The 27,833-nt window shown below is 37.8% G+C and overlaps 1 protein-coding gene across 6 annotated transcripts in view; it reads left to right on the top strand.

Annotated features, from left to right (window-relative positions):
- The window catches only part of UTRN (utrophin), a 356,936-nt gene that overhangs the window by 207,861 nt on the left and 121,242 nt on the right, over positions 1–27,833 (top strand). Inside the window, exon 1 of one of the 6 annotated variants that reach the window (XM_017737231.1) lies at positions 19,152–20,041. The exons of the other annotated variants lie outside the window; for them this stretch is intronic. Within the exon in view, the coding sequence (XP_017592720.1) occupies positions 19,988–20,041 (54 nt within the window). The 5' untranslated portion in view covers positions 19,152–19,987. Of the gene's footprint in view, positions 1–19,151; positions 20,042–27,833 lie in introns of those variants that run through there. 6 annotated transcript variants of the gene reach the window in all.

The following is a 27,833-nucleotide window of genomic DNA, read 5'->3' as shown; positions in this document are numbered from 1 at the left end:
ATATTAAGGAGTTTATTGTGGAAAACAAACTGACAGAGAGCGAATCAGAACTAAATATTGAGAAGAAGTAAGAAACCAAGTGAACAGAGAATGATACGGTGCTAAATAGCATTAAATACTCTTCCATGAAGTCAATAACTACTGAATAACTAGTGCATTGATCAGGAAACATCAGATACACGATGATGGATATACACTGAGGCCACCATTTCAAATTTGCAAGCCTCATATTGGCATTTTGGGAATTCCGTGGATTCAGAGGATTTCATAATCAAAATGCTAATAATATGCTAATGTCAACCCCTCATTGGTATATATGTAATGATCTAAAATAAGAGAGAATTTTTTTTAATAGAAAGTTGTAGAAGCAGCAAAAATATGAAACTTTATATTTAATACATAGAGCATGTATTCCATAAATGGACAAAAAAAAATGAACAGTTTAAATATTCTGTTAATTTAGCTGCATGCTCATATCTGGAAGGTGAGTTTTGGGGATGGTACATGGTAAGTAGCTTATTAGCTTCAGAAGATATGATCATGTTTCAAACAATGCTTATTTTGTGGAATAATCTAAAGCAGAGAAATTTTTTTTGTATTGCTGATGGTGAAGACTGTATTTTGTGTTCTAAAATAGGTCTTTTCTTTTTAATAATATTCATAAGCTCACGCACGGCATTTCCTCAGTGACAAGGAACAATTGTTTCTATTCACTTCTTGCAGATTTATTTTAAATGCATTAAGAGCATTCAAAAGATTCTTTTTTAACTTATCATTTGCAATGCCAACTTTATTTTACAAGTGCTGTCTTTTGCTCTGGCTCTTGACTTTGCTTGATCTCTGGTATGACTGGGCTGCCTTTGTAGATGCCTGTTCCTCCCCTCTACATCTCTCATTAGCAGTAATGTTTTTCTCTCCTGGTTGACAAACTACTTGTAACTCCAAATGGCATTCCTCAGTGATATATGGGAATGCAAAATATTAGGTTTTAACAATTCAGTTATGCTTTGATTATTGGCAACCTTTTCACTATAGAAATCACTCAATAGGGTCATTCAACTCCTTGCAAAAATTAGCTTTCGTGCTCTCCTCCAGCCTTTACTGAGGCAGCAGAAGGGAAGAAAAGGTTGTCTGGAGTGGGGTGGCTGTGTTCCTGGGCTGGCAGTGCCCCTGTCATGAAAGTATCCAAGTGTTGGTGCCAAGGAAGGGGCCAAAACAGAGTTCAGCTCTGGGCACATTAGGTTTGATCATGTTCAAAATAAAGAGGGAGGCTATTTTTTTTTAAGCTGCTGTAATTACCATTGCTCCTCCCAACACAAAACCCACAGCTGTTTTTGTGTGATGGTGCTTTGTGCAGTTTTGACTTTTGTTGAAAGTGCTTATTTCAGCAAGCAGCTAAGGTGTGCAGAGTATAGAAGTTACTTGATACATGAGCTTGTCTTTCTGCAGTGAATCACCTTTGTAGATCTGTTGGAAATTCATCCATTTCTTAAAAATGCTGATATATGATCAGTGGATTTGACAGTAGGCTTATGGCATAGGTAAATTCACTGCTTCTTGCCGTGCTATGTAGCAAAATTTTTCAGTAATAAGTGCAGTAAAAAGCCATACTGGAGCAGGAATATATTTTTTTCTTTGTGTCTTCAATCATTTCTATAATTCATTTTTATAACCTCCTTCAGCAGAATGACTTGGTTCATAATGCTTTGCAGTGCAGCATTTTGTAAAGGCTTGCATTTTTTTAAATTTTAACCAAGTAGAAAAGAATAAAAAAACCCCTCCTTCACTACTTCTTGCCTTTTCTTTCTGTCTTCCTTCTTTGCCCTTTGTCTTTAATCCACAAATAAGTATGCTAGCTGTTTCTACTGCTTCATTGTTTCTAGCATCTTTCTTTAGTATTATTTCAGTTTTGCTCCCTTCTGTCTCTTAATTGTTAGTGTGCTACTGGTACTTCAGGAAATAGCTTGTTGATAATGTGAAAAGGATGGTTTCCTCTCTACCTGTGACACACAGGTCCTTGAGAGGTCAGTGCCCCATGTAGTCCAGTTTTCATGCCAGTAGTGTTCTTGTAGCACGTAGCAGTGAGAAAGAGATTCCTATGTCTAAGTCTGCTGTGTTATCTCAAATCTGCAGCAATCAAAAGAGCAGCCAAATACCTTTGTCATTTTGTGATTGGAGGAGTAACCTGCCTGTCTGAAACTCCTTTGATAAATTGGTTACTTTGTTACATGAGTAATTCCTTCTCCTTGTTTCAGTCCTGCAGGATTTCTTTCTGTAGTTTCCAACTGGAGCTGTTGGCTAAGGCCTTGGCTCCTGCCATCTGGTAATTTTCCTTTCCCATTGTAGCTACTCCTTAAATATCAGATCACACTGCTTTTTCTGGATATAAGTGGAACAAGATTCTCCAGAAATAGTTTTTCTTTTAGTGATCCCAGGCCCTTTGCATGAACTCAGCTGCATCTTCTTTTTAATTGATTTTGCTTCATCTCCATTGCCTTGCTCCCAGCAGCTCTGAAGTGGTGAAGCTTTCAGCTGCTTTCTTAGCCCACACTTCCCAGATGGCATTGCAAGGGATCACCGTAGGTGTGTCTAGTGCAGTCTTCCCAGTTTCAATCCAATCATACCTTACATCATTAGTTTTTAAAGAGCCATTTGTATTCCAGTCTGAGGCCAATAACGTTCCCCAAATTCTGCAGGGTCTGTCTTACAGGGTCATCCATCACTGTGACTAAGCAAGGACAAGGACAGCCAAGAAAACTCTGCTTGGTGGACATTGCACATAACAGTTATGTGGGGCAGTTGAGACTTTGAAAAAGCTTAAGCAGAAGCTGGTAAAAGAGGCAGATGTTTCTCATTTCATTAGTAATTCAGAGCTTAAGTGCACTAATTTGTATATGCCATTCAGTCATCTCTGTGTCCTTCTGTCAATATCAATTCTGTTGTCAGAAGAGCACACTTCCTGAACTTTCTCTCACTTGCTTCGTCCTCAAATTAAGCTCAGATTTGATGTGCTGCATGGCCTACAGTATCCTCACTATGCTAAAAAGACCAAGAACTTGCCCATTGCTGGAAGAGTTTAGAAAAGATTTTGCAGTCCGTATAAATATTTTCTTAATTTTTCAATTGTAATATGCTTTAGAGATGAATATTTTCCAATATTCACTTCCAAAAACTAAGACTGATGAATGAAAGACTGCAGGGAAAACTACAGTACCTTAAAAAAGTCCCATAAAACAAAACCACTTCCAGTAAGTACATTTGCAATAACAATACTCTTTGAATACTAGAGTGGATCTCAAATAGAACTTTTTCCTTAAAATAGGTATAAAATTTCTTCTCCCTAAAATAAACATGTTTGTGTTGTTTCAGAGCTTTGAAAGCCCATGTGTTCAGTTAGTACTCCAAGTTGAGAAATAAATATTTGAAAAGCAAGTCAAATACAGCATCTGGCATGCCTTTTTAAAAATTTTATTCCAAATAATTTTGATAGACTAATACAGTTACTTAACTATTGTCATGTTTACTGTATTTAAAATAATTTTTTAAAATTAGGTTTAATGTTTTGTATACTATTACAGTCCTTTTTCACTCTAGAGAATTTCTACAGAGATTTCCAGTAAAAACTTCCTTCTTCCAGTGTGTCTGGCAGCTTCTGTTTCCTTGGAGGGGAATGTTTACTGCTCTAAGTGATCACTGTAAAAAGAGCATTTTTTCCTTCTCTACTGGGATTCACCCATCATCTGTGCTTTCTGATAGCACAAGTCAGCCTTTGTCCTTCCTTCTCTGTTAGAAATGATAGGAATTGGTGGATACTTCAGACAAGACATTTCTATAATTTAAGTGCGTGGAATTGGATTGGGTATGTTTTGTCAATTAAAGTGTTGAAAGGAAAATTTTGCATATCTCAGAGAAAATTTAAACTGCGTTATAAGATATAGTTAAAACTTGATCCAAAACAGGTTGATTTGATCCAAGTGCACAGATAAGGGCACCTGAAATAAGTGTGGTGACACTGTTGGGGGAAAAAAGGAGATTAATAAAAATAATATACTTTAATTTGGGTTGGCTTTAGCATCCCTAATGTATACTTTAAATTTTATGGATTTTCAAGTAGATTTTTTTCTCAATAAGATCAAATGGGGAGCTTCTGTTAAAAAGTTGCAGTCTTCTAGTATTCAGCATGTTACTGGCATGAGCCAAATAGCTGAAGGTACCCCATGTGATTTATTAAGTCTGTGAGTTACTGAAAAGTCTCTTTAACTGGTGCTATGGGGAGAGAGAACATTGTGAAGCCTGCTGCAAGTCATTTAGAAGGCACAATTTGTATTCTTTCATTTCTTTCTTTCATTTATCATGAAACCTTAGTATATGCAGATGCAAGTGCTACATTTGCCAAAAATTGAAAGCAGTCTTTAAAAAAAGAGGCTGTGGAGAAGGGAAGACTCCTTTCCCAGTTTAAATATATGAAAAAAAAAAAAAAATCAACCAACAGCCCTTACTCATTTGAAGTGTGAGTTCAACAGCAGTTCTGGAGGTTCCTGCTTCTGTACTGGTATAAGACCATAACACAGATCAGTAAGAATTGTAAACAAGTACAAAATGATGAAAATGGTATCAAGGTTAAAAAAAAAAAACCCCACCTGTTTGACATGTTGAACTTCAACACAGTTTTAAAGTTTTGGATTTCACAGTTGTGTAACCTTTTTAGATTAGGAGTGTCCTCTAAATTTGAGGTTAATGAAGTAAAGTATCAAGCAACTTACAGCAATAAAGAATTGTGTACTCAAAATGCATCTTTGCTGCAAGTATAATTAGTTACATTTCAATAAAACTAATAAAGATCTATTGTAACTATGCTAAAATGCGTCCAAATATAGTAATAATTAATTGTATTTTTAAATAAAAGCTAATAATCTGGAGATTTTCAGAGAGGGATTCATACATTGTCAAGTATGCATTTCAGTGACCACTTGTATCAGTCACTAATGCTGCTCCATGTCAGTACATGCCACTTTTCTTTGATTGGTGGTGTGCCTTAAAGGCTATCTTACTTCTCATTAGAGTAGTAGAATGGAGTTATGGTACTGCTGATCACAGACAGTTCCTGCATCATATATTTGATTATTTTTTTCCAAAATGAGCATAAGTACTTCTTAGGGACACAGTCATTTTAAAAGTTAAAAGTTCAATTCTTACCTCTTGCAGCAAAATGATATTACAATTTTTTTCATTATCTGTCTGGAAAACTGCACTGTTTTCATTTGTAATTTTTAAGTAAGTTTAATTGAACAATGTATAATAATTTAAAATACTTTAAAATAGTTAAGCTAAGCTTAATTTGGTTCGGCTGTTAATTATCAGAGGAATTAGCTTCAGCTAAGGTAAGGTACCTTTAAGCAGAGACATGAATAATGAAAACAGTACTGACAGTCTCAGGGGTGATTGAAAGGATTTTGCAAAAACAGGATGGTAATTTAACCTCAAATAAGTTTTTGAGATGTAGTGTTTAAAATACATGAAGGACTTTGTAAGAGCTATCCCCTTAATCCTCTTCAGAATCTATGCTGTTACAATAGATTGAAAGTGTTTTTCTTATTTAAAAATAGCAATAATGACTTGATATTTTGCATATTCAAGTATATTGCATATAAATGAATCCTCACAACTTGTGCTAGTCACAAGTCAAATAGTATTGTCATTGGTTTCTGCCTTCGATTCACTGCAGATATTTGCTGGGTTGATCTTGTCAACAAGAATTAGCTTTTCAATTTGAAATACTGAAAGTCAGTCAAGTTAGCCTGCAGACGATGCCCAGCAGAGGTTGTTTGGTCACGTTGTGGAGATAGATGCTCTCAACACAATGATTTTGTTCATAGGCTGAAGGTCTGCCAGCTGAGTTTTGGTGCTTTATTGTCTAACTGATGGTGGATCTGATCTACATTTCCAGTCCTTGTGTTCTGTACTCATCTTTGATACCTTAAAACCACAAATCTGCATTTTTTGGGGGGTTCAATGTACCTTTCTTTTAGTCATCAATTTACAGTATCTCAGTTCCTGTAATGCAGTGGTAAATGAGAATTTTCTTCTTGCATTTGTTTCAACAGCTTTTTCCACAGAGAACCTACATTTCTATTAAAGCTGCCATACTGCAGACTTTATTTTAGGTAAATCTGTTAAAGATGATGAATAGTGTAGGCTAATTTTTGGTGTTTCTAAGCGTTTTTTGATGTTTCTAAGCATGTTCATACCTTGGTCTGCATGGGCTTTCATTTAGAAAGCAGTACCGATTTTGCAAATTTTTTTGTGCATTTTTGAAGGATTTTCTTTTGGTGTTGCTGTTATTGTTCCCATGGAGTTTTCTGAAAGTGGATATTTTGAGAGCCATTAAAAATAAAAATTAGAAGCATAAATCTTAGTGGTGTTTTAAACAAGGCCAGGTGCTTATCTAGGCATTCAGAATATCAGCAGATGGTAACATGAGAAACACTGACTGAGGTTTATGCAGCGTGGGTGTGATGTTTGGATGCTTTATTTTCATTGTTGCAGAACAGCTGCATATCAGCATAACTATCTTTTCTGTCCTGGAAAAAGAGAAAGCAACAGTCAAAAGGGACATGTGCCTTCAGTGGGTATTGACTTTGCACTGACTGTTAATTTGCTAAATGTCATGCAGTACTTGCAAAAGTATCAAGCTAAAAACTCCTTAAATTTTCTATTTTCTAGGTGTCAGGGTACTAAGTTTTTGTTTCATGTTTTTTTTCAGAATGTCATTGTTGAAATATAGACAATTTAATTTTGTTGGCTTTTGTCAGGTTTTACTGGTCTCTTCCTTTGTTCTTGATATTACTAAAATCTTTTGGACTAATTTTGCTTTCTTTTGTGTTCTACTATATCATCAGCCTCTTCAGACATACCGAAAACATTGCAAATAAACCTAAATTGGGTACCTGAGCCTTCATGAACATCTTATTCCCTGATCTCCTTACTTAATAAAAGTAGCAATTAATAGTAATTCTTTCATTCACAGATGCCATTGTACATGTTTTTCAGGCATTATTGCTTTCTAACATAAAGGCTGGTATGTTTTTCTTTTCCTGACAACTTGAGGTACTTTTTTTTTTATCGTTACTACTTGAGCTCTTCTGAGATCAGTACAGCTTTTCTCCACTTTTTTTGTTCTTTTGAGAGATATTGAGGCAACAGCTAAAATGGACATAAAATTCTCTGAAGTCACCTAGCATTCCTAAATGTGCTTAATGTGCTTCATGAAATAATGATGGTCCTTTTTTTTTCTGGTTCTCCCTTCATTCCCTTCAGAAGTTTCACTAATACTGTTATATTAATTAAGAACAAATCCAAACTGATTTGAGATGTATGTGTCTTGCCATTTTCTTCACTAGCAAAATGATATACTTAAAGAGGAAAGAAAAAGTTTTAAACTTTCATCGACATTCATCACCAAAGCAGTTACTTGAAAAAGAAGAAATAAAGTGAGGGGTGTAATGATTTTTATTTAGTAAATGTAGCCCCTTTATGATGCAATGACCTGTGCAGGTTTGCTAAGAATCCCCATGCTTAGACTCATAGGAAATGCAAGTGTCAATTTCCAACTGTTTTTGCAGCAACTGTTTTAAGTAAGTTTAAATACTAGTTTATCATTGTACAAAACTTGAGGTACCAGATTTTGTTGTAAAGGTGATTCCAAGTCTGTAGGTGCCTGAAATAACAAAGGTAATCATTATACCCCCTTTATTTGGGGTATGCCTTCCTGATTCTTGTTTGCATGAAATAGGAAGGTAACACCCGCACTTTGTGCAAGGCCACTCTGTCAACTTTTCCAAAGCTGGAAGAATTTCATAGCAGCTTCTGAAGCCAAAATCATTTCCATGTGGTGATAGTGAGAGTCTCTGTCCAGAGATGTATTTACTTTCTACACCACCCAGGCATGGATGTTAGCCCAAATTGACTAGTGAGTACTTTTGGTCTAGGGGGATGCCTGTGTCATATCACTTGGGAGAAAGGTGTTTGCCGCCTTAGATGTAACAACTGTCTCGATAAAGAAGGGTCCTGTTGGGACACTGTAATCTAATTGGAGTACTGGCTGAAATGGAGATGACTGCTGGATAAAGTCCTGTGCATACAGGTCAAGAGGTGAAAGAAAATCAGTGTCGAAAATCAGGTGAAAGAACTGTTGTGTCGAGGCTGCAAGAACATGAGCTGAGCTTCCATTAAGACTAAGGGAAGCAATGTGGAAGTTTAACTGGAGAAAAATTTATTGGGAGCCATGCATCACTGCATCCACTGCTCACAGATCACCTTCAAATGAGTTTGTCTGCAGGTTAAATGAAACTTCATAAATTCCTTTTTTTAGCAGAATTAAGAGCCCACTGACCCTGTCAGAGCATGGAATTTCCAACCTACTGTTTAGACCACTTTCTACACTTTCACTGAAAGATGATTGTGTTGTTGCAGGTGACATTGTAGAATAGAGCTTAATGAAGGAGAAGAACTGTCCGAGCTCAGCTTTCCTTTCTCCTTTTCCTTCTGCTCAAGGTGGTTTTAAATGCCTTTTTGAGTACTCTGTGTAATGGATAAAGCAGCAATTATTCCTTGCCAAATTTATGGTTACTTGATTATTTACATCAGCTGAAACAGGCCAAAATCAATGGGAGCTCTTTTGTGCTTACAGTGAAACTTCATTTTATCCCTGTCAAAGACCTATTTTGCCTCAGCAACTGCTATTGTTGAAGTAGGGCAAGCCAAATTGCTAATGCTGCTTTCTTCTCTGCTGTTCTAGACAGGCAGTAAACCATCAGAAAGAAAACTAACTTTAAAAATTCTCTACTTGTGAATGTCTTTTGTTATTTCCAGGTCCTCTGTAAGGTAGCTCCATCTCTCCACAAGCGTTAAGCATTTTAAATTCATTGTCCCTCCCGAGTCCCCCTTCTGAGAAATGCCTGGCTTTTTATTTCCACCACTGATCTTTTCTGCTACTCTGTAGAAGTCTCATGTACATTTTAAACATTATAGGCAAAAGGGCTGTCTTAAAAGTGTTCTGCTGTTACTGAGGAAGCTGTTATATATTTAGTTTCATGAATGTTGTACACGAAAACTGCAGTTCACCAGCTGTCAGCATATAATGTAGCTCTGAAAGAAAGTATTTGTGATCATGTCTGACAGCGTGGCCTAGTACTACTTCAAGTTATATTTAAAGTTGGCTGACTGTGGTGCTAGTTACTTTTTCTATGTAGCAGGGTTTGAACTACCCCATGTTGTCATGTTTTCAGTAGGACCCCAATATGAGCTCAGAACTACTTCATTCAGTTTCAAATTCATGCGTTCCTTAATGTGGGGTAGCCAAAGACACCACAATGCTCACTTCTCAAGGGAGATGTGAGATCAGAAAATATGGCTTTTATCAAGTACTGGAGGAAAATGCACAAGGTTGTTACAGGTGAGGGATTCCTTTAGCAGGTGTTCAGTTTCAGTAATAACAGTTGAGGATTCTTTGTTTTTGAAAGTGTCTGACACAATAAAAAGAAGCTTTTGTCATTTACAGTGACTTTTTGGAGCTATAGAATATTATTCTTTGATGGGCTTCATTTCCTTGCAGGCAAGCTTTCACTCATGTTTGCTTTAGCTTTAGGTGCATAAACACTGGCTTTGCTGAGAAGCATATTGCTTTTAAGGTTCCACAGTCTCAAGGGTTGCTGCAAGTAGTTGGCATCTTTGACAGATGATCCAATGTTGTTTTTTAACAAATCTGCTCTGTTACAAATCTGCTTATTCCTTGTATCCCCTCTTATAATGTATGGAAGAAAAGCAGAGAGGTAAGAGAAACCATGTATGCACAAACATGTGGGTATTTTTTATTCCTTGGTAGTTATTAAGAAGTCTCAGGGTAGTTTAGAGTTGATCTGCGATGACAGTACTGATGGGAAATGCCAGTGACCTGAACGACCCATTCCAGGCTGGTATCTCAGAATATCCCTTGTTTGCTCTTCAAGGAAACAGTGGCTAAGAGTGAAAGGGCATAAGTTTCATCTTGCAGTAGTATACAGTCAAGTTGAAGGTTTTTTTGCTGCTGTTCTTCTTAAAGTGCCTCTAGAATAGTAATATAGTTCAATATGTTGAACAAGTCACATTTAACAGAGTGGTTTTGCAAGACAAGCAACATGCAAGGAAGAAGAGTTTTAGAGAGAGCTACAGCTTGCACATTTGATTGTGCCTTTCTGCCCTGAAATTTTTATAGCTTCATTTTACTAAATATACCAAAGACATGAGACTTTTCAGCTGGATAGGCTTTGGGTATGCTTTAAAATTTTATTTTACTTTAACTTTTAACTCTATTTTTTATTCTTTTCTCCTCTCTTTCTTCATTTTGCGTATTTTACAGTGAGTTATCTTTTGCCATGTTGAACCTTTTTCACATTATCACTAAATGGCTGACTAGGCACAAACTTCTAAAATGGAAAATGTAGCAGCAGAAGGGACCTGTTCTGGGAATACATATTGCTCTGGACTATTCAGTTCTTAGCCTTCATCCAGCTGTGTTCCACAGGTGGGGGAAATGCAAGGGGCAAGTGCCTCTGCTCTTCACAGCTGTTTGAATTATTCTGTTCAAAATGGGTGTGCTCACCTGCCATGCCTTACTAGGCATGCCTACTGCCTTACTCTTCTGCTGGTCCTCTGTAGAAACTCCATTTTAGTAATTATTATTCCACACAGACATGAATATGCCTTGGGTTCTCCCACCCTCACAACTAATGAGGTATTTTTGTTCTGTTATGTTTTATTATATGTGCTCCCTCTCCTCCTTCTCCCCTTGTTGGGACTTTAAGCATGCAGAAAGGCCAACAGAATTTGATCCTACGTGGACCCAACATGGATGAAGTGCTAGCACACATATAATGAACTGTTATATTTCTTCAGCAGTATGACTGCCAGGTGTACTTTTTGTCTCTCATGCCTAGAGTTAAACAGTTTTTATCTGAATCCTCAGAATTGCTAATCTTTCTCTAAATTTTCAGTGTAAAATTTTTTAAAAAATGCTCAATATGAATGAATGTACAGCAGTGGATATTTTAAAAATTGATTTCCTCAAATTTTCCTGTATGCTGACCAGGCTTTTTCAGTGCTAGCCAATTTTTTTGTGAAGCAAAGAAAACCCCCAAACAACCCCAAAACCTCCTTTCAAGAAGTTACTACCTAATGAAAAGCCAAGAATGGTTTAGTTGCAAGTGCTGTAAGGTGATCCCGTGCTTTTGTGTCCTTGTGAAGTTGACTCGAACCTTCTGTTCTAGGCTTTTGTGTGCAAATTTTCAACTTCCTTCCTCCAGCACAAACTTGGGTGCTTCTCAAAAGTAGGTGGAGTTCTTGACTTTAAATGAGACTTGAATGAGAATAAAAGCATTAAATAATTCAGTGGAAGTGGAGCTTCTGACTAACATTAAACAATGAAAGTTCTGTCTGAATAAATTTGGAAAACCTATTTGTTTTCTGTATAGTAGCCTGTAATAAAATGGGGCTAGAGGAGCCTTAGGCACGTTGTATTTAAATAAGCTTCTTGTTCAAACCAGAGCAAAAGCTGCAGTTATGGATAATGCAGCTTACATTTTATTTCAAGAATAAATATTATCATAATTTCAATTGTAAATGCTGTTTATTTTTGTCAACAGGCCAGTAATAAGATCTCTGTGAGAGCCTTCAGTTAGCAAAATGACGCAGAATGCAAAAAGATAATAAATCTGTGTGGAGATTCAGTTTAGTGCTTCACAACTTAAATCAGATGGGGTATTTCGAAAGAAAAGTACGGTTACAGCAGTAGCACTGGGAAATCCAGCAGCAAGCTGTGAGTCTCTGCATGAGTGTGGGGACAGCCTCCTGTCTGCACAGTGTCTGTTCCCCTAAGCACCCTGTTTTCTGGGCTTTGCTTACCTTGTGCTAAGGGGCGACATAAGTACATAAGTAAACAAGAAGGGATATATTTTTTTTTTCTGCTGGTTTGACACTTGAATAAGCAAACACAAATTTGCTACTAGCAATCATGTATAACTACCTTAAATGAAACAGGATAGGAACTGTATGGTGTGGTTTTGGAAGGTACATCTAAGTGTGTACTTCTTACTGAGACTTTACGTTAATTTCTTACTCTGGTAAATGCTAGGAATAATTTCACAGACTGAATTTAGGGAAAAAAAAGGTGAGAGGTAAGAGACCAAACCAATCTGTGTGAATCAAAGACTGTAGGCAAATTATTCAGGCACTGCAGTGGAGAACATTTCTTGCTGTGGGAGATGCCAGAAAGATCAGCAGCATTACATGAAAAACTGCTCTCAAACATCCTGTTACTTAAGAGCACATGGTATTCCCTTGGAAGTCCTTAGATAATGGTTGTTGGAAGATTTAATGTTAATGAATTTAATGTTAATTAAATTAATAAAATTCAGCTGGAAAACATACAGTGATTGGCTTCCTTGATGCCTCCTGATAAGTCTTTTATTTACTGTTTTTAAATTCTAAAGGCCTTCAGAGGAGGCTTGTCCTTTCTTTCTGTAGTGCTTTCTAACTGCCTTGGAAACTCTTTTTCAGACAGAAGTGAAGGTGTTTTTAAAATAATCTCTTCCATTTGTACTCTACCTTTATTCTTTAACTTGCAGTGCTGCATCACAATTTTTCTATTTTGCCTCACTAATAAAAGTAATTAATATTAATTCCTGATTACATGTGCATATAAAAATATCTGAATAGCAGAACTGTCACTCCAGCACAGATATCTCTCATGGGTTCCTTCGATGTGCTTGAGTTCCAGTCAATGAATGTAAACATGATTCTTCCCAATTGTGTTGGCTATGAAATAGAATCATTTCATCTGTTAACAGCACTGTTAAGGTTTTGTCATCCTTGATCAGAACTTACGACTTCTAGGGCTTTTTATTTTACCTGTAACACTTACTGATTTAATAAGTACTAACTTGTTCAGTTAAAAAAAAAAAAAATTAAAACCCTATTCTCTTCATATGTTCAGTGGAGATACAGGAATATAATTTATTCATTTAATTTATCTAACTGCAGAGTTGGAGGATCATTACACAGTTAATGAGAAGAATGAATACTCCTTCTGCATTACAACACTTAGACCCTAATCTTAAAACCAGTTTTTAAGGTTTAATTCTGTGGTTTGAAAATTAATTTAGATGAACACGAGGTTGTCCTCTGGTATCAGTCATAAGGCCTTTAAAAAAAGCCCCCCATCAGATACTCTTCTTTCTCCACTCACAGCAAAAGCTCAGTTTGGTGAAGCATTGTGGGTTGCTGCTTTGATGCAGTTTCCACAGCATGAAAAGATTTATTTTAAATGTTAGTGAAAGATCCCTATAGTCCAGTGTCATTGATCTTTTTTAGTGAACTTTGAAAACAAACAAAACCTTCACCTTTCTGGTAAGTTGCAGTGGTACACTTCAGTATTTCTTGCTTGATTAGGAAATAGACCACCTGTGGTTTGATAGAACCTCTTAGTAGATGGCCATTTGCTATACTACCAAGAGTAATTTTCTTACTGCTCTTCTCTTGTGCAACGTTAAAGTTGATATAGAAGCTCATTCCTTGGTAAATGTTTTAAGAATGCTCACTTCATAGACAAAAAGTTACTTGAAATTGCACCAATTACATTGCTTTTAACTCTTTTAAAATGCCTAGCCAATATTCAAATAACAGAAACGGTGGCTTTTGGAAAGCTTACACTCAAGCGTATTTTTATGGCTGAGAATAGAGTTTTCATTGGATAGGGAGAGTCCCATTCTCAGGGGCTTTCAAAAAGACCATAAAACCCAAAAATCAACTAGATCCAGGTAATACTTCTCCTTCCTGCAAAATAAGGCCACTTAGTTAACTGAGAATATAAGACAAGCTAGGGCATAATATATGGGCAGACTGAGTCAGAAGGTACTTAACCTTGGAGTGTGGCAAAATGATAAATTACATAGGATAACTGAAATGGCACTGAAACCATGTTAGGCGCTTGAGTCTAATGCTATTGGTAAGAAGTGAAATAAGAGGAAACTGCAATACATTATTTGAATGAGATTTTAATCCACAGATACTGAATTAGTGCTGTAGAATTTAAGATGTCTATCAATTATTTAATACAAGCTCTGAAATTAAAATGTATTTTTTGTGGTCTTTCCACTACTTGGATTGAGTACTTGTCTAAAAAATACTAAATTAATCATCTTTTCATTGATCAGTTTTAGTATCTCGAGAGATGGGTATCCTTTACTAAGTAATAAATATATGAATAAGCCTCTTTTCAAGATGTATAATATGCATGGACTTAATGAGGTTTTTATTGCACTAAGCTGTCAGAAAGCTATAAAACGTTTTGTTACAGTCAAGAAAATTTTTAAGGAAAACGTTTTTCAGGTTGGGCCAAAATAGTGGAAGTCCAATTTCTCAAACTTGGGAAACTGGATATTTACTCTGGGTGTGGGTTAATGCTGCTTGTAGAATCTTTTTTTGGATGTTGCTTTGGCAGTCTGTCATGTTATATCACCACTAGATAGTCACCTTCTTTTCAGTTTTACCCTTTTAAATAAAAATGTTCATATCTAAGATAATGTGTTTATTTCATTTCCGTGGAAAGAGAACAGTGTTAAAAATGCTATTTAAGACAGACCACGAGGTGCTCCGACACTTTCTGATTTCCAGTCTGATTATTGCAAGTAAACACCAGTGTCTTATACCTTAAGAAGGGAAACGAGGAGGAAAGGCAACTAACAGTTTTAGCAGGAGGCTTCCCCAGTGAAGTCTTTATGGTCTGCTGGTAAGTAGGAACATTTTATTTAGTCACCAGTACTTACCAGAAAGTAGCACCTGATGAGGAAATTCCTGCCTGGCATAAAAGCCAGATTTCTTCCATACTCTCTGCTGCCTCCTTCATTCTGTCATTTAGGGTTATGATTCAAATCTTCATGTTCTGGTCAGTCCCTTAAGTGGAATTTAAATCTTGGTCTGTTGTTCAGTAAATTTTGTAATGCCCTATGCATGAAGTAGATGCCATGGTGGTACTTTTCCTACATACTTCCCTCTGACATCTAATTTCTTTTAGTTATACTCCAAGTATGAGATATTTTCTTCTTTTGTTGTGTTTTGAGTATATTTGAAACATTCTGCTTTTAGGGCTGGGTTCTTCTGGGAAGTGCAAAGAACACAAGAGTTTATATTTAAGACTAAATCATTATAAAATCATGGTCGATTCATAAAGCTGAAAGCCATGTGCTGTCCAAACAAGTTAAAAATAAGAGGGCAAAAAAGCCCACCACCAAACCACCCAGTCCTGTACTAATCTTTCATGGCAATACAGCACTGCCTGTCATCAACACTACATCTAGAATTCTACTGAATTTTGTTCTTGAGATTTAAAGTCTTGTCTCATTTGTTTGAGGAAGGCCTGAATGTGTCTGGTTGATCCCTGTAAAAATACCTTCCAAGGCAAACCAATGCCTTTAGTCATAGAGGGGAAAAAAAAAAAAAAGACAAATCCAATGGTTGCAGTGCCTTGCTCTAAGCTCTAGGAATGTTCATGTAATTCATGATCTGCATTGCAATTTCCACTGTAATAGATACCGAACTGGTAATTTTGGTAATCATATTTATGTCACTTTTGTCTTATCCTGCCACTTGTAGCTCTCTATTGTAAGAATTTTATTTGTCCATTTGTCCTGATGAATTGCTAGTCCTTGAGGTACTATGATGCTTAAGTGATTTGACTTCTGGCAGAGGTTATCAGTGAGCCTCTGCTTAATTGAAACCTTTATGTTGGGTTCAATTGATAATAAGCCTCAGTGTAGGACTGACCTTGCTGGAGCAGTGTGTTAACTCTGTATTGTAAATGCTGACCTGCTGTAGGAAGGGAGAGGGCATTTCCCCCTCCTGGTCTGATCAGATTGACACCAGATATTTTTCAAGGCAGGTGAAAATAGTGCAGTGCTTTTGAACTGCTGGATTTTTTGTGTTCCTGCCTGAAGCTGCATGTCTTGAGAGAAAACAGGATGTATTGACTTGCTGTAACCGCCAGTTGACCTCTGTGCCCTTTACATCTGAGTCACATAGGGCAACACTCTTCTTTTTATCTTTTTGTTGTCATTACTTGCTGTTGTGAGTCACATAAGATGTATGTATGTTCCTAGTATAAACAACCTCATTAATTTACTCTTAAGGTTCTTGCTGTTCTTTATTTTTCCATTTTTCTTCTAGAAAAAGAAAAAAACCTTCCCCTTTCTTTAGTTTGCATTCCAAAATCAAGTTGTGTTTAGCATGACAGTTTTCTTGAGTATTTTGCACATCATCTCAAGTGTGAAGCAAATTCTTTATTGTATACGTATCTAATGTTGTTTCACACAGTAAAGTCTCAAAGACTTTTATCTTTTCTGAAATTGAACTTTAGAGGTGTGTGTAAGATCATCTCCAAGTTGATCAGGTATTTTTATTTCAAGTAGAAATGGAATAACTTTTTTCCTCCTTATCTAGGCTTGGTTTCATTGATTTTGCTAGTTCATTTGCAGTATCTTAACATTCAGTTGCTTCTGAATTTATACTTGATAAAAGTAGGGGGGGTTTAGTTAATTCTTTGCAGTAATAAGGTTTTAGTTGTAAAATTCTGCTATTAGTTCTATAATCTCTGCATTATGCCTTGCTAAATGATGAGGCTCTTAAGCCTGGATTTGTGGGGTGTGCACTTCAGAACCCACACCTAAAAACAATTTCCAGCAGATGTGATCGTAGTTGTGTGTTACAGGCTGCTGTGCTGCCCATCCCTAGGCTGCTGTGCTTTCCATCCTTTTCCTGCCATTGATAGAAGTGCTTTTCTTTTGACAGCCCTTGCATTTTGCAGGCTGCCATTAGTAACATTACCAATGGCTATAAAATGCTGTTAGCTGGTTGTTTTATTTTTATCCAGTTTTATGTTCTTATTTAAGACACATGAGAAAATGCACCAAACCACTCTAATACCAAAAGTAACAAAAAGCTTCACTGCACATAACCTTCTGCAGCAGTATGTTGTTTCCAGCGTCTTAAATTCCCAGTTGTGGGTCTTAGCATCTACAAGAGCACTTTGGAAGGATGCTTTGTTACAGCTGGTGGTGTGCTTGTTTTCAGCTGTAGATCATGAGAGCTTACACTCTAAAATGTGAATTTGTTTGGACTCTACAATTCAAATATTTCATCTGTGTAATAACAGTAGTTTTCAGTATAAAATTTGCATTTTTGTTGCCAACAGTGTATGCAGAGCTATTTTTAAGGGAAATTGCGATGAAACTGATCAAGAAAACTTTAAAAACTTTAGTAGCAATAAGTAATGTAAAGTGGTCTTAAAATGTACGTTGTATTTTTGGAGCTTACGATCTGACATTGTCATATCTACAGAACTGCTGGCTGTGCAGAAGCTATATTAAACCCATGTCAGCGTAGAACTTATTTCAGTTACTTTATTGTCTTCTACAAATTCACAATTTCTCAAATACTGCAGTGTGCTTTCATGTGAGAGAGCGACTGAAGAAGTCGTTATTCAGTACAATTTTCAAAGCTCTTTTGCTGGCAGCATTGGTCCAACATCTTGTGTATACATAAATATTTGATAACCTTTTATAGAATTATGTAGAATGGTACGTGTGCCCCTTAGAGGGCATTTCATTTGCATCTAATAGTGCTGAAAGATCTAGAATGTATGATTTCTTTGATTAAAAATGAAAATTGGAAAACAAGTTATCTAAGTATGAAACCTGAGACCAAACGTAAAATTAATGTTGTATATTTGGATTCAGTCCTGGAGTTATGAAGCTTCATTATAATCCAGCCTGACACCCATTTTTATTTATATGCACTAACATCTCTGAAGTGGATCTAAAGGCTGTTCATTTCTGATTTGCACAGGGGTTTTTTTCCAAGAGCAGCAGAAGGCCTTAGTGTGCAGGGGAATAGGATCCAAACTTTGTCTTGAAGGAGAAGGAAGGAGATTCTCAAATAGTGATTCTCGTTATAGCTCATTCAGAATGGTTTTACTTTTTCACTCTAATTTGTTGTTTTTCTTTCTGTAAATAGTTAATTTGGAAAATAATAGTATGTGAACATGATAAATAGGCTTTTTGCTTGCAGAAGCAGTGGAATAAATTCAGACTGTTTGAGCTGATCTGTTATATGGGCAGTAAAGCTGTTTTAGTTCTGTCACCTTTGGAAAATTTTCCTGAGTTTATTTTGCAAGCACTTCTGCAGTTTGTGTAATATGCCCACATAAAACATACAGACAGGAGGCAAAGTACAAATAAACCAAGTAAAAATCCTGCTAATGTCAATATTTTTTCCCCCCCTTCAGAGTTATTTGTAAAATCCCGACCCATACTAGATATATAAGTATAATCCACTAGCTCAGAATAATTTTAGGGATAGTTTTGCTACTGGTCAGTTCATTGGTACTTCATATGATGGTTGGGTGAAATAAATAAAAGTAAAAGCAACATGCGCTACCCAATGTGTTCATAGGAGAATTAGTTGTAACGGGTTTTGCAAGTGATGGGTTGCTGGTTTGGTTTTAATTACACATTTGCTGACTTGCTGGCAGCTATTACTGAATCTGGTTTTGGTGGTTGAGTAATGTGTGTTTGTGCGGAAGGCATTAATAGCAGCTTAAATAGGCCTTCACATGCACACAGGGTTTCCAGTGGGAATGGTTTGAAATGGAGTGATTTCCTCACAGCCACCCATGGGGTGTCAGGTTTCCCGCGGCCGAGCAAAGGCTCATATGGAAAACAATCTGGCTGCGCCGAGCCTGCCCTCCTGAGCAGCCCCAGCTCGCGGTGGCTTTGTGCGGCACTGGTTGCTTTTACAGCTCCAAAGCTTGCTCAGTGACTGAACAGCCACCTTTCCATTTGAGGGGAAGGAAAAGGGGGTGAGCAAGGGGTTTTGGTCTGGGGTTTCTGCAGCCTCAGGGGTGGTGGTGGTTTTCCAACGGGGAGGCCTCCAGGAAAGGGGAGTGTGCTTGGCTTTGGAGCAGCACCAGGGCTGCTGGAAGGGAGGATGCTGATTACAATAATAAACAAATGCCGGGGATAGATTACCACACGGCTGTCAGAGCAGACGGCACCAAAGGAGGAGATCCCCAGTGAAGGCTTTGGAGGTTGCAAGCAGGATCCTTTGCTGAACATTTTTCTTTTTTGCATAGACAAAGAAAGCTACTTTTTAGACGACTTCTAATGGGCCTTGGCTTTTCTGTGGCACAGCATCTCCTGGGTGAAGTGAAGAGGGCTGGAGGTACCTGGTTACTGCTGTAGCAGCACCAGCCCATGGTGCTGGCTCTGAGGAAGGCAGAGGAGAGATGGCCTTCTGTCTGGTCACACTGTGTTTCCTAGGATGAAGTGTGCTTCATCCCACTTCAACTTGTCTGAGAAGCTGGTTTTTGATGCTTTCCATAGACAGAAATTTCTCTTGGTTTTTTGTTTGTTTGTTCTTTTTTTCCCCTTGAATGGAGCAACATGGAAGGACTTGTTCCTCCTCTCCACCCATCATATACCAGCAGGTTATAGTTTCTCTCACTTGGGGTCACTGAGACCAAACACTAACCTTGAGGCCTGCAAGAAGCACTTGGATCCTGCAGGCCGTTGCTGAGGTGAGCTGGAGGCAGTCCTGGAGAGGTGTGGAGACAAGGAGATCCCCACAGTGCCATGAGGTCAGGACTACCCTGCAAGGAGCAGCACCCAGTGTCGGTGGCTCACCCCTGGGTGCCCAGCCCATGGGAAGGAGCCGGGACAGGGAGACTGTGACAATGGCACTGTGTGAACTGTTCCCAGGGAAACGCAGCCCAGGAGAGAGACGCGCACTGGAGCGCTTGGAGTATTTTGGGACTGTATAGGCGGAAAAAGAGAGAAACTTTCTGAAGGCTATAGACTCGGCTTGGAGGACGTACCAGGAAAATGTAGGCTTCAGGAGACGCTTAATGATGATTGGCCTGAACTTCAGCTTACGTGAGTTGCTGACAAAATTTGAAAAGGTATGGTAGGCACTTGCACACATGCCTTTGAAAAAGGCTATGTATGCTTTTGAAAACTACACTGTAAATAAAAAGGGCAGGTTGATGTTTAACCTAGGTTTTCTGTGTTGCTGTTTATGTCCTCATGTGTACCGTGTTTATGGAAATCTAATGTTGCTTATCTTCCCCATTTCAGGTCCTACAAGATTACTTGTAGAGCATGTCCTCTGATTGTGGGCATTTTTATTTACTTATTTATTTATTTTAAATTCCAAAGGACATGAAGAACAGTTTGGGCTTTGCTAAGCCAAGGGCGTAAGGGGACATTGCAGGCTGCCTGTGACCTTGTTCCACTATTGACATAAAGCTAGTGCTCTGGAGTTTGCTGTTAAATTTAGATGAGTGATATTTTAGTCAAATTGGACAGATCTCATGATGGCTTTTATAAGTAGAATTATTTCTAGTAAATATGCAACTTTCCCACTGTTTCATCTGTTCTTTTATTCCAACTAGTTACTCTTTCTCTTACCAGGTTGTTTGGTAACAGTAATGCTGAGAGGCAGGAGGTTTGGCTTTGCAGTGATTGTGCTGATGAGCAAGAGACATGAGAATGTTAGAGAACAGATTGTTTTCATCTGTTTGTCAGCACTTCCAGTGAAACTTCATTTGCATGCTTGTAACCACTGTTAGATTTGCTTTGTCTTTTTTTTCGCTGTATGAACTTCCTATGTTCTGCAAGACTGCAGTCCGTAACAAAATACAAAGTAGTTTATTTATGGATTAAGATAAAACACCTTAAAAATGTGGTCACACGGTAGGAGAGCAGTTTGTAATGCCTGATTCTGTGTTTTTCTAAACTTCAGTTTGTTCTTTTTTTTGTAAATGTAAACCAGCATTCTCCTCCTCAGTAGTTACCAGTTTACCAGTTTTGTTTATCAGGGAGAGGTATACTTGAGACAGGCACTATTCAGGGTCCCACCAGCATGACTCTTCCAAAAGTAGCTAAGAGTAACAGCAATAGCATTTGTGACACGATTTCTTCATTGTGTAGGTCACTGGCTCCTCTCTTGCTCCTAGTCTGTCATCTGGGCTTCACTCTTCTCTTGTAGAGGCTGCTGTGGTAGCCTGTAAAGATTAGGACACGTGCCGGACTCTGAGATGCTTCATGACTTCATTAAGAGAGAAGTTTTTAACCAGTGTTTCTAGTATTTTGTGAATCCTACAAGCCCGGTATGGATGCCCTATATGTAAACTCCAGGCTCTCCCCTGTGACTTCGAATATTCCAGTGTTTATTTTATCTCAAAGGAATTGATCATAGCAATTCTCAACGAAACCGAAACTTAGAGGTCTCACAGCTCTGGTGTATTTTTTAGCTTGAAGCTTGCTGTGAAATTTTGTTGTCTACTGTGCTGAAATTTGTCATGCAACATAGAAGGATATTTTGGTGCTGGAGAAGAAGGTTAGCATTTTATTTGGTGGACTTTGATCACAAATTCTAAAATTTTAATCTGTGCTTATTTAGCAAGTTTTCCTTTTTTTTTTTTTTTTTTTTTTTAAAATTTTTTAACAAGCTCCCCTCCTCCCCTGCTTCATCTCTCCCTCTTATGATTCCCCACACGCTCATCCTGTCCTTCCTGAGGTGTTTGCTGCCAGGAGAAACAGCGTTATGACAGCGATCCTGGCTTGTAAGCTCCTTTCAGCTCTCTGGATTCATTAATATACGTTCTACAGAGAGAATTATGAGTGCTGTTACTGTGGCCATAATGCAGAAGCCAGATGGCATTTGCAGAAGCTTGTACGGCACTCCCTTCCTATGCGAAAGCAGAGTCACATTACACTGCAGTAGGCAGGGCTGCTTTGGTTTTGTTCAGTCATAATTAGGTGACTGCTGGAATCAGTATTAACACATTTATGGTGCCTCTCAGATGTTGAGTCTATGCCATGCAATGGAGCCACAGAGGTTGTTGAAGGCAGTCTGGCATTCTCAGCCTTCCTGTAAGTGCATCATCATTCTTGTGATAAAATGAATCTTTAACTACACCATATGTCTGTCACCTCTTATGGTACCATCCAAGAGGCTTAAGTGCAAGTCAAGACAACATTTTAGAAACTTGATGTGTTGGTGCAAGGCATTTGGTAGTACAAGTCTTTAAAAATTAGAAGTGAAAAATGTCCAAAAGTTTTTTTCCCCAAAAAAAGTTCTTTTTTCTTCATGAAATATCTGAGAGTTTAAGTAGTAATTATATTTCTGTCATATCTACAGCCAATTGATTTGTAAATTGCTTTGATCTTACACTATAGTTGCAGTGGCTGTAGTGATATCCAGTATGGTCTGTGTATGACACTTGAGAGAGGTTTAATGTCCATCTTTATACACATTTCTGGCATTGGTGGGTTTAAGATAAGGGCAGTTCTGCTTTAAGGTGTTCAATGCGTATACTGCTCTTCTGAATGTGAGTTCATTATGGACTGATTGCTTAACAGAAACTGCTGCTGCAGTCAGGCCTCTGAGACAGCAGATGGGATGAGCCTTTCTAAAGGCATGACTGTCCTCTGACATCAGAGACTTCCTGGATGAGATGAGATTTTTTAGCCATCTTTTTACAAGAACATTTTTTTTTTTCCTAGCTACCCCTAGCATTTTTAAGGCTGAAACAAATAAAAGTCCAATTTCCCTTTCACAATGGCCACTTTCGTACACCTCTATGATGCTCTAATTCTTACTCCTTTCTTAAGAGTCATCAGAAAGTGAAAAGCTCCAAGTAAAGCAGAGGCTAAAAGGAGTAATATCTGACACAGCAGTGTTCCAGAGGCAGTTGGCAGGAGCAGGTAAAATGTATCTGGTTCAAGATAAACTAAACAATCTGTTATTAACAAAGAAAAAAAATCCATTCCTTTGCTACCTGCTGTGAGACCTCAAAGAATGATGTTCTGACTGTTGTCTGTGGCATGCAGTTATGTCCTTTGGTTGGCATTGACATTTTTCTTCCAGCTGTTCGAGCTGGAAGATTTTTCTGCAGATACTTTGATGAGCAGTCATCACATTTATTCCTGACCTGTGAAAGAGACAAGTGCAGCGTTTCTGTAACTGTGTCTTTGCTGACTTGAAGGTTGCCAGTGAAGGCAAATGGGCAGTCATTTTCATGGGACTTGCAGTTCTGTGCACCTGGCACAGAACTCTCTGGCATGATTTGCATTGGGTGCAAGACGTACAAAACTGTTCTGGCAAAATAGCCTGGGAGTAACTTTTGCTAGGGAAAATGCAGTTTTTCAAGCTGATTTTGGTTTGTAAAGAGTCAACTTCAACCCCACTAATTCCTTTTAAGATAAACATGTGGTTTGAAAGCCACAACAGAATGCCTGTCTCTGGCTTGTACCTGGGGATTAAAAGGATGTAGTACTCAGTGTGCCAACACAAAATGCTGCCAGGCTTGTTGCACAGCATCAGCATTGTACCTGTATGTCCATTTCTTGCAAGCCATGTGTGGTTTGTGTGGCATAACTTGTTATCCCTGATCTGTGGTCAGATGTTTATGAAAATTCAGTGGAATTCTGTTTCCTAATAAACATAAAAATAATTGGAGTGTAATGCAGAATTTTGCTGTATATAGTAGGTTTAAAAAACATTGTAGTAAAACATTGATGAGTCCTAGCTTAAAACCCTCTGTGAAGTTATAGTTTGGTACAGAATGCTATTGACTTTTTTCTTGAGAGACTAAGTTGAGTTTTGTGGCCTACATGTAAGAAAAATTTAATTAAGGGTTCTTGATAATAATCTCTTTAATGCTATGGGAACATGTTTATTTCCCTTACGGAATAAAATAACTTGCTTGTTTTAGATCCTTGTATAATTACCCCAGCATTTTTAATAGTGCAAATTCAATAGAGTAACATTTTGTATATTTTAAAATGCGTCATTTCTTCCACTCTAATTTGGCCATGGAGTTTTCTTCCACTAGTTGTGTTTTTATCTTCAGCAAAAGTGTTTGGGCCCCATAAAAAGGGAAATAACTTTGCCTGTATTACCGTCTTTACTGGTATGTTGCCAATACAGACAAAAAAAATCTGAAAAAAACATGAGTAGAAGTGAATCTGTTAATAGCTTAGGGGGTTGCAGAGTGAGTTAGAGGCCCTCTGGACTCATGATTTAGAAAAAGACACTAGAATGCCCATCATCATGGGAATGCTGTTGGTTTGGCTTGGAGGTTTTTTTGCCTTTATAAAGCATTGATAGTTTCCAAAGGACAATTATGCCTAATGTTGTAACTGCTTTTAACATATCCTTGCAGTCTGTAAGAAGGAAAGACAAAAGTTTAGTAGCTGGTTGATCTTGGAGCTGGGCTCATAAGTTTGGTTCTGTTCCAGTTATCGTCATATACCTTCTTTTACTCTGGGCATGTCACTCCAGTCTGCCTTTGGGCTGTTCTAGTAGCAACTTCAAAGGGAGTCAGCTGTGTCTTTGGGTCCTTTTCAGTATTGCCATCTGTAGCCTCACTGAGTGGCACATATTTATGAATTCTTTAAAAACATGCTCTTCGGTTTTCATCACATGGCAATTTAGTATTTTATTTGGTAGAAGTTAAAGCAAGAAGTAGGTTTCTTATGGAGACAAGGTTTAAAATCAAATCCAAACATAAAATGAAAGCTTGAGTCCTGCAGGAAGAAAGGTAAAGAGGGAGAGAAGCAAAGAAGTCAGAGAAGCTTCAGAATGGAAACAGAATTTTGAAATCACCAGACCAAAGTAGAAAAAGGCAGCAGCTTGATCTTAATACTTCAAAGGAATTTAAGGGAAGTGGCAATCTTCTAATATCTGGCTACGGTTAAGAACATATCTAAATGCCAATCTAGTTATTTCTTCTCCTTTCAATCTTTCAAACTTTGGAGCCTTCACCTTGATTTATATATGAATTCTTTCCTCAAAAAGCTTTCTTCTAATTCAGGGCATTAATCCTGCAAGCAGTTGGCATGTGAACAAATACATTGACCTCATACAAGAAATTATCAATCCAGTTTAACAGATAGGTGCTCATAAATGTTTGCAAAATTAGCAAAATATGGCGTCTCTGTAGGAGTGCCTCAGAAAAAGTTGATAAAGCAAGACATTTTCTGTTTATAGTGTATTTCTTTAGTTTTTGGGGTTTTTTTCTGTTGTGTTCTTGTTTTGTTTTTCTTTTCTCTGTCCTTTGATTTGTTTCACATGCACTGGGAGACCACTCTGGCCCAGATCCCTTTAGCATTGGGCTAAGGGCAGTGATGGAGTTTCACAGCTGTATCCCCTCTTTACGTGGCAAAAGCAACAGAATTTTTCCCTCTTCTCCTGCATTCTCCAGTGTGTTGCCCCTGTGACTCTGAATATGGGAACTTCCATGTGATGATAGGGCAGTGTTCAGAGTTTCTTCTAAAGTATTGCAAAATTGAAAGTGGATTAACTCTTGCTAGAATTAATCATCACTGGGGCCTGAGCAGGCATAATCAACTTTTTTCATCCCATTTTTTGCCTCATAGAGGACAAAAGAGAATCAAAGACCAAGAAAAAGGCAGGAGAAAGAGAAATAATAGATTAGGAGGAACATAAATTGTGGGGTTTACAGAATGATAGAGTTCTTTCCACTTTGAATAAAGAAATTTGGGGGGAGGGCAACCACATGTTTACAAATGAGAATTGAAGGACTTTGATAACACAGTGAATAAAGGAGAGAATTACCAATTGCTACCAATTACAGCAGTCTTAAGATAAGATGGGAGCCCATCATCCAGAGGACAATACGTGAATAAAAATCCAGATGTTTTATATCATTATTGGAGAATACCTAACTTATTGTGTCCATTTCTTGCCATTAACCATTTTTCACATCCCACCTTCCTGCTCTACTTCTTCCACATGCACACTGATGTGGCGTATGTTAGTTGAATTTCTCTCCATCTTTTCTTTGAGCACTGTGACAAACTCAGTCATTAACTTTATCAGTCCTGTTGGGTTATTCATCAGCTGGCAGTGGCTTGTGTTGGTTTATTTTTTTTTTAACCTGGAAGATGGAAATCAGAAATGACAGAGAAGTTAATTGTGAAACTTTATTCTTTGAACTGAGTTGTCTCAACATGATTATCACAGATGGGACTCGAGAATGTGAACAGCAGATTTATTGTACCTTAATCAGTGTAACATGATGACTGGAAAGTGCAAGAATCAAGCCCCATTTTGAAGGAAACATTTTTGAGCGTGCATGCTGAAGTGGCCTCTCAAGTAAAATCCAAGAATGCTTTATGAAGGTTCTAGAATGAATGGGTTTACAATTAATATTGTGATTGTAGAATGGAAAATTAGAGATCAGTTTGTTTTTAATGGAGTTGTCATTTGTGACTTTGAAGAGGAAAAGAAAAATATTTGACATGACGTGGCTTTTATAGCACAGATTCGTTGCAATTAGAATTGTAACTGCTGTATGAGGTTGTATCTCCTGCTGTGTGGGATTGAGCTGGGTCTCAATGCACGCTGGAGTTGTAAGGACAGGAGCTGCAAATGTTTTCAGATAAGCATCTAATTCAGATGATGACTGTGCACTCTTATTTGGATTGGCTGATCATCAGACACTTCCACTCTGTTTTCTTCCTTTTAAATGTCCTTTTTTTTTCTGTGTTTAGAACGGTGATTTTAATCAGGTTGTTTTAAGGACTGCAAAACTGTCCTTTTACCTGCTTTGAAGGAGTTAATCTCAGGGCAAAGAATAGGTAGTTGTCCAAAGTCACATAGTAGCTCTTCTGGTGAGACAGAGCTTCACCAGTGCCTCCCACCCTCTCTTGCCTCCTTCCCCACTGCCCCATATCTCCTCCCCCATCTTCTTCACCTGTATCCTGACTTGTTTGTTTTCTTCCCTAACTCAAGAAAGCTTTCATGCTATCTCAAATTCATGGCTACTTTTCCACTCTAATTTGTAGATGTGGAAGCAGGAATACGTCTTTAGGATGGGGAGGTGCAAGAGCCCCCTCCTTTTCTGCTTCTGGGAACAGATGGTGATTACTGAGGACTTGATTGGAAGAATAAAAACCTTTAAGGAATTTCAGTTATTTGATTTCCTCCTTTGCAAAAGAATTTTATTTACGTCTGCATCAAGTTCCTGTCATAATCTTCGTTGATTAATCCTATTGAGACAGCCAGTGCACCTCCTGGCTTTCCACACATTTACATTGCTTTATTGGAGTATACATAGATGTATGGATGCTAGAAACCATTGGCAGTGGTGCAGGAAGTTTTGTTTGCTCTTATAATGTCTTTTAAAAATAATACTGTGCTCAATTAGATGAAGACAACATCTGTAATGTTTTTCTTGAGGCAGATGGTAGATGAGAGAATAAAATGTGTTTAATTTCTAAGGGGAGGAGAAATGAGTCAGCTGAATGGAAATCACAGGCTTTTCTTTTTCTTTGCAGTCTTTACTATGAAATTCGGATTATAATACATCCTGCTATTTTATGTCTACCTCTCCATATATTCAGGGCATAGTGTAATGTAGTTTAATTGTAAAAATGGACCTTCGGTTGCTGTAGCCATTTAGCTGCAGTTTAAGGGGACAGATTTTAGTTAAATGCTTTCATCATGTGTGACCTAAAATACTAGATAGAGGCTGCATTTCACTAGACTGTATAAAGTTTCTGGAACGTTTTGTTTTGAAGAAGAAAAAGATGACATAGCTACGGCTGAATCTGTGTATTTTCTGGAAAGGAAATGAGTTCTAGTGCATTTGCAAATGCCACACTGTGTGAAATGCGTGGGTGAACAGTAGATAGTTACCTTCAGTGCTACAAAACACAACA

The sequence above is a fragment of the Corvus brachyrhynchos genome, unplaced genomic scaffold (genome assembly GCF_000691975.1).
Source record: "Corvus brachyrhynchos isolate BGI_N302 unplaced genomic scaffold, ASM69197v1 scaffold6, whole genome shotgun sequence".
In the NCBI taxonomy this organism is placed as follows: Eukaryota; Metazoa; Chordata; class Aves; order Passeriformes; family Corvidae; genus Corvus; species Corvus brachyrhynchos.
The sequence above is the reverse complement of the archived record's forward strand: the minus strand, read 5'-3'. Positions and strand labels throughout refer to the sequence as shown.